The sequence below is a fragment of the Penaeus vannamei genome, chromosome 5, assembly GCF_042767895.1.
Source record: "Penaeus vannamei isolate JL-2024 chromosome 5, ASM4276789v1, whole genome shotgun sequence".
NCBI classification, from domain to species: Eukaryota; Metazoa; Arthropoda; class Malacostraca; order Decapoda; family Penaeidae; genus Penaeus; species Penaeus vannamei.
This window is the reverse complement of record NC_091553.1, coordinates 41,694,437-41,701,936: the sequence shown is the minus strand read 5'-3', so window position 1 is coordinate 41,701,936 and position 7,500 is coordinate 41,694,437. Positions and strand designations below refer to the sequence as shown.

Below are 7,500 nucleotides of genomic sequence, written 5' to 3'. Positions count from 1 at the left end.
CATACTTCTAGTGACCATCATTGCATGCATTGTAGTGTATGAATGAACCTTTGGCTTGGATCTTTACCGACAATCTGAACTTGTTTGTCAAGGAATTGGTGATCTTGATAGTCCCAAATACTTGTTACCTTACTCTTTTTTTCTACATAGTTTTAACAAATTCCACAATTTTTCTTCTTTTCTTTTACAGAACTTGCAGTTTAGTAATATGACTTGTGAAACTTTTATAATAATATCCTTTCAGGATCACACTTGCCAGTCAAATCAAATTTGGTTTCAATATCTTCAGTTTTATGTTATCCTTCTGTATCCAAAGTACTGAATTTTGAGAATATGATAAAGAATTTGATGCCATAATTTAGTAGGCTGGAAAGTGATTACTGGTCTGTAGTCAGGTTAAGAGTCTTTGAATTTCCATAGTTCAGTAGCTAAATAATATCAGATATTTAGAAATTCAGATAACCTTTAATATGAATGGATAATAGAAGGGTAATCAAGATTTGACACACATACTGTGTTGATAAAGTGAATGATTTTGTCTCTTCTGTCAGCTTTCTTTGTCTTACTGTATCTATTTAAGAGCATTTGCCCTGGTCTCATAAATGTTATGAAGACTAGACATTGTATAATGGATATTAGATTCTTTTGCATAAATAATTGATGTTCACAGTAGATGGTAAGTATTATATAATTATATTTTATGTATATTAAGGAGACATCACCAACAATCTTGAATGATCAAAATGCAGATCATGATACTTTAAGATGTTGATAACTTATGTTGGAAATATTATGAGAGTTTTGAAGTCATTGTAGGATAACTTAAAATAAGTCTAGAAACCTGTGATAAGCTAATGATCTTAGGAAGCTATCCCCCCTCTGTAGCGTGATTATGCTCAGACAAACCTGAATTCTTAAACAACTGAAAGCAATCGATATCATGGATATATATTTTTATTGAGATTGCTTTTAAAGTATTGGTTTAGATGTTGATTTCATTTTCTCTTCTTTTTTCTCTTTTTTCTATTGCTGCTATATAAGGCTGTTTAAGGATTTGGCCCTGTGTATCATTATTAGATAGTACTCAAAGTCGTCTTGTATGTGCCCGTCCTGTCATACAAAAATTATTTACCTAAATGAAAATGAAAAAAAAAACATTTGTATTATTACTGCATGGTCATATTTTGTGATCAGGCAAGTACTATGCTTGCAGATTGATAAAGATATATATAAAAAATAAATAAAAAGTACATGTAAGCAAAACAAAATGTACAAAATTCTTTTTTCTTTTGCTTTCAAAGTTGAGAATTGATTTCTTAAATTAAATATTGAGTTGATCAGGGTTGGTGATACAGAAGAGGATACACTAGGCTTTGAGAAAGATTCAGGCAGTGGACAAGAGATTGCAAGGGAAAGAAAAGCGGAGAAAAGTGTGCATATAGCTGGAATATGTATGCAGAACCTCATTTACTTCTCTCATGGGGTGAAACTGTTCAGAAATGAGGGGTCAGGACTAGAAAGGAAAACAGCCATAGGAAAAATGACAAAAGGAGAATACCATTGTTTAAATTTAGAAAAGTTATTATTCTTCCTGATCGTTCTCCAAGTAGAAATGAATTAGTGGGAGAGTGGATGCGTTAGCTGAGTGAGCAGAACAAATGAGTGAGTGAATGTGTTGATGAGATACACACAGAAAGAATGATTAAAAATAAACAGGTGCATATGAGGTTTAAATGGACTCTTTTTCTCATTGTTAGCCTAAATATCTTGAAAGGTTCTAATTTTCTCTTGACTTCTGAGTGCAAAAGATTTAGATCAGTATATTTCATTGTGAATTGTAAAAGGAATGTTTATGAAGGCCCTTGAGAATTGGTCAGTTAAGAGCTCATTCCACTATTTTAATGACATATAAATGATGATTAAATCTGCATTTATGTTTATATGTTTTCTTTTATAGATTTTGTTTTTCATATTTTTTGTAACAATACTCTTATTTTTGTTTATGAATTATGAATTAATACTGTCAGTATTATTATTACTGGTATTATTTTTGTTTTGTTAGTTTGTTTTGTATCAATATTCATTGTTTGTAAAGAATTTTATTTTATTAGTTTTTATTATTTTTTCATCTTAAAAGTCATTATTCTCATTACTATTAAGAGGCTTAGTAGTTGGTATGTGTATCATCATTTATTATTTATTTTGCTTAAAGAGATCCCTCAGAGTAAAATCTTAACTAAATGTAATAAGTAAATAAATCATGAAATCCCTGTTTTAACCACAAGAGAAATCAATAAGATATGTATTAAAGTCTTAGCTGGCAACAGCATTGTCTATTTGATGTATCTAACTGTACACTTGAATTTCTATCCTATATGCTCTTATGATTCTTGTAAATAAAAACATTTTTTTAAAAGTTATTCTGTGATTACAAATTGCACTGAAGGAGTGGAGATAAATTTTTGTTGTTCAAATCATGGAGAATGGCATCCTCAAAAGTGCGGGGGACATATGACTCGTAGATCACATTACAGATATCACCTTTCAGCCAGAGGGAGTAGAAAGTCACTTGTAGCCATACAAGACAGGGGAACCTGGTCCTCTCTCTCTTCTCATATAAAAGCCAAAGTCCCTCTTTTGGTAATAGGAGTATTTTTGTGGAGGGAAAGTCATTTGTAGAATTTTATTTAGATTGTTTTTTCTTTTATTATGATCACATAAGGGTTAAATGCTTATTTATACTTCTTGTAAACTTGGTGTCATACCTTATAATACAGAATTTTAACTTTTTGTGCAGTTATAAGAGAATTTTGAATAGTCTAGAAAGCACTAGTGACATTCCTCTATAACCTGTACATAAAATGCCTAGGATATATCCAAACAATTAGTGTAGAGGTATCAAAGCTGTATCTGAAAATAAAGTCATGTAAAAGTGCTGAACGAAAGTGTGGTTTTATTTTGCACACCTGTTTGTTTTTGTACTACTACTAATTTTTACTATTTAATTTAATAACTTGTGATACTGAAATTGATATTTTAATTTCATAGTACTCAAGATTTTAATTCACTTGCTCTTCAGGAATTTAGTTAATCCATTTTAAATGGTGTAATTTCACTTCAATTTTGTGAAAATTAAACATTAGTTTTAAAACTTTTTTCCTTGTTATTTTAAAGCAAATGACGAAAGTGGCAGTGAAATTAAAGACGAGTGAGTGGTTTACCTGCTGCAGACGATCATTTACATGTCTGTAAGATGATGTAAGCAGAGATTGTAGTGCAGGCAAGGCCACTGACACTTTGTATTACTGTCATGTTCAATAATTGAAAGGCATATAACAATGAACATTTTATTTAGATAATCTAACAAAAGTTGCTAACCCCTTTTGATAAGAGTAATACCAAAGAACAGACATATTCAGCTGATAACACCTAATTCCTTGCCAATTTGTTTGAATGCTTCAACTGTATAATCCACCTCTTCAAATGAATGGGATGCTGAAATCTGCACTCTGATTCTTGCTTTGCCTTTTGGCACTACTGGATAACTGAAGCCAATCACATATATGCCTTTAGCTAAAAAGAAAGAAAAAAAAGTATTAAATACTCCTTCCTGAAATTTATTCTGCAAATGATACACATGATACAAATATCAAATAATGGACAATATCGCAGCAGTTCATAAAAATGAAAACTTACCGAGCATTGCATCAGCAAACTGTGAAGCCAACCGAGCATCTCCTAGCATGACAGGACAGATGGGGTGATTCTCCCCAGCAATAGTAAAACCAGCCTCTGTCATCTGTGATCGGAATCTATCGGTATTAGCTTGGACTTTCTCTGCAAATCCTGCACTCCCTAAAAGAAGGTCAAATACCTATAAAGAAAGAAAATTATTGATAATAAAGTTGAATATATTGTGCAAATATAAAGTTTCTCCAAACTACCCAACCATAGTGATATTTTACATAACTCATTTATGTATTTTGAATTATACTTTTGAAATATGACACTAACTTTGTTTGCACAAGCTACAACTGGAGGAGGTATTGAGTTTGAGAACAGGTAAGGTCTTGCACGCTGCCTAAGAAGAGTAACAAGTTCCTTCGGACCTGTTGTATATCCACCAGCAGCTCCTCCCAAGGCTTTCCCAAGGGTGCTGTTGATGATGTCAACACGACCAGGAGGCAATCCAAAGTGTTCTTCTGTTCCCCTAAAAAACAAGATACCTCTTTTGGTGATACATAGCAATATAAAATAAATTATCTGCTGTGTGAATAGTTGTGGTATTAGCATGAAATAAAGATAAATTTAAATAGTCCTTCAAAATGAAGTACTACTAAACACTCATATTACCTATTGTTAAAGAAACCTTATTTTCAACATAATTGTTTCTGAAGTAACAACTGACTAATTTATGACAGGGCAAGAGGATACTTAATTTTCACATACACAATATTCTATATCATACCTTCCAGTTGCTCCAAAAAATCCAGTGGCATGGCATTCATCAATGAAGACCATGGCATTGTATCGGTCTGCTAGTTCACATATGGCTGGTAGTGGGGCAACATTTCCATCCATACTGAACACTCCATCAGTTACAATTAATTTCATGCGAGCATTTTTACAGTCCTGCAACTTGGCCTCAAGATCTAAGGGCAGAATTAATATTACAATGAGTTGAAACAAATTTAAATGTGAATGTATTGAAATGTTTACTTACAGTCAGCAATTAAAGCTTTCCACATAATACAGAAAAAAACTAGCAAAATGAAGAAAAAGGGAAACCTAACCTTCCATATCCTTGTGTCTGTATCTGTGCTTCTGAGCCTTGCACAACCTGATACCATCAATGATGGATGCATGGTTTAATTCATCAGACAGCACTGCATCTTGAGGAGTAAGAAGGATTTCAAAGAGCCCTGCATTTGCATCAAAGCATGAGGCATACAATATAGCATCATCACGACCGTGAAATTTTGCAATCTTTTCCTCCAGTTCCTGAAATTACACAATACCCATCACAAAACAACAACTGCGTATTGAAAAGTCACGGTTAGCCATAATCACAGACTATTAAAGAAAATAATAACACATCTTGCCAAATATCCACAATATATCACTTGGTTATATTTAGTGTTTAGTCAGGCAACCCCAACCACCTACTTACCATATGTATGTCTTGTGTGCCACAAATAAAACGGACAGATGATAGTCCTGCGCCATATTTATCCAGAGCTTCTTTTCCAGCTTGGACTACCTCCGGATGACTCTGAAATGGAATGAAACATTCTTTTTATGAAAACCAAATAACCAGTTGTTTATTTTCCCACGAACATTAAAATCGGTGTTACGTACCTGTAATTACGCAAATAAAAGAAAAAAACATACCAAAAGAGGAGGATACATACGAACCCTATCTTTTTTTTACCGATATATCCATAAAAGAAGAAGAGATAAAACAAAACAAAAGGAACTTACTGACAAGCCCAGATAATTATTGGCACAGAAATTGAGAACTTGTCCACTCTGGCCCTGGACACTGATATTGACAGCCTGCTTCGACGTGATGACTCGCTCAGTCTTCCACGTGCCAGCTGCCCTTATACCTTCCAGCTCACTGCCAAGGATCTCCCTACATGCAGCTTGGGCATGGCTAAGGCGTATCCCTGGGACACCATTCCTTATGCAATTTGCTCCTGAAACAAAGCCATTTCCTAGTTTTAGAAATTTTATATAAATGGAGAGGGAGAGGGAGAGAGAGAGAGGGAGGGAGGGAGGGAGGGAGGGAGAGAGGGAGGGAGAGAGGGAGGGAGAGAGGGAGGGAGGGAGGGAGGGAGAGAGGGAGAGAGGGAGAGAGGGAGAGAGAGAGAGAGAGAGAGAGAGAGAGAGAGAGAGAGAGAGAGAGAGAGAGAGAGAGAGAGAGAGAGAGAGAGAGAGAGAGAGAGATTTTCACTTGTACATGCTTGCAATTGATTCATGGACAAGTGCGAACATTCTTACACTGAGCCACTTGGAGCCGCGTGCGTGTTGATACGGTCTCCATGAGGATATCCGCCCCCTCTGAAACTTCTCGGCGCCATTTAATTAAACAATGTCGAGGCTTGACGGGGAGAGTAAATCATCTCACGAAGCTGTTGACTATCAGCCGGTTTGTTAAAAATGTGCCAGGCCCGACCCAATGAATTTTCATAAAGAGACAGAAATAAAGACATATTTGTCTATACATCTGATAGATATACATTTTACCATCTCTTTGCCGGGTTGATACGCATGTCTAGCCAGATAAATGTGCATCTATTTCTTTATTTATGCATGTCAAGTACACGAGTATTCTCTGGGTCGGGCCTCGCACAATTCTAACAAACCGGCCGTACGATCTTGCGCGTTATCGGTCACATCTCCGTAATCCCACGAGGCGAAGTCAATACACGGCGAATACATCAACCACATGTAACAACACGACTGCACTAGAAGGCTTTCTGACAAGTTTCCGCACCTCACTCATACATGCACAGTACTAATAGTCGACCCGCGTGCATACCCCTGCTTGTGGTTCTGATGACGTCATTCTGGTCAAGACTGCAAGGCCGCGCTTGTTCCGTGTCTGTGCGGTTTGCGGGAGCCTCACTTTTCTGTCATCCCTCCTCCTCGCCGTGCAAAATGGCCAAATGTGTGCCTAGGTATGTCTTGCAATCCATGAAAAAGGGCTGCGCATAAATACCCATCCGAAAACAAGAGAATGATCACAATATAAGGAGAAGGTTGAAGTGCATCGTATTTATGTTAAACCCATCTATTCGTCTATTTATTTATTTTGGCTTGACGCATGTACATTCTACATGCTGTTATAATCACTTAAATAAATATAAGTAGAAACTTTCTTCTCACAATTTCTGATATTAAGAGTGGGATTCGTTTAAGATATACGAACGGATAAACTACTAATTAGTTCTGATTTGCAATGTAGACAAAATCCAAAGTTAGGAAAAACATCTAGAATTACAAATACAAACTTTTCACGGCAATCTTTTACTTTATTAAGATACGAAGATCATAGCGCACACCACCACTGCTTCGTTGTGCGGTTCGAAAATTTTATATATAAGGATTCAAACTCATTCACTCAAAGGAAATAAAAAGATTCGAGTTAATATGAATCAATTGAAATTGAAATTCATTTTTATTAGGTACAAGCGAACTTGGGCGCAGCTAGAACGCGCACCTTCACATTATATTTACCAAGGAGGCTGCCTCTCTTTTAGACTCCCTGATATTTACATCGCTTCCGAAACTGTGTACAGTGGCAGCGAACCCAACTTTGGAGAGATATTTTAAATCACAACTACGAGTACTGATTCACAATTTTTTTTTTCAAACATTACGTGGTGCTCTTAACAAGTATACGAAGCAATAAATACACATATAGTGATACTGCTTCACCTGTCAGTTGTTCGAATAACACGCCAAAACTAACAGCGATGGATTAGTGCCAAGCAT

At 35.6% G+C, this 7,500-nt stretch overlaps 2 protein-coding genes across 2 annotated transcripts in view; one reads left to right on the top strand and one right to left on the bottom strand.

The window, feature by feature from the left end:
* LOC113802341 (type 2 phosphatidylinositol 4,5-bisphosphate 4-phosphatase) overlaps positions 1-2,945 on the top strand; it is a gene marked incomplete at its 5' end in the record, with an annotated part of 4,682 nt that extends 1,737 nt beyond the window's left edge. Inside the window, 1 exon segment of the mRNA XM_027352900.2 lies at positions 1-2,945. This exon segment is cut by the window's left edge and continues 187 nt beyond it.
* Positions 2,946-3,333: 388 nt separating this feature from the next.
* Gcat (Glycine C-acetyltransferase) overlaps positions 3,334-7,500 on the bottom strand; it is a 14,337-nt gene continuing 10,170 nt past the window's right edge. Inside the window, exons 3-9 of the mRNA XM_027352899.2 lie at positions 5,482-5,699; positions 5,171-5,272; positions 4,794-5,001; positions 4,469-4,652; positions 4,015-4,210; positions 3,697-3,874; positions 3,334-3,573 (exon numbers count right to left, since the gene is read on the bottom strand). Of these exons, the coding sequence (XP_027208700.1) occupies positions 3,416-3,573; positions 3,697-3,874; positions 4,015-4,210; positions 4,469-4,652; positions 4,794-5,001; positions 5,171-5,272; positions 5,482-5,699 (1,244 nt within the window). The 3' untranslated portion in view covers positions 3,334-3,415. The remainder of the gene's footprint in view (positions 3,574-3,696; positions 3,875-4,014; positions 4,211-4,468; positions 4,653-4,793; positions 5,002-5,170; positions 5,273-5,481; positions 5,700-7,500) is intronic.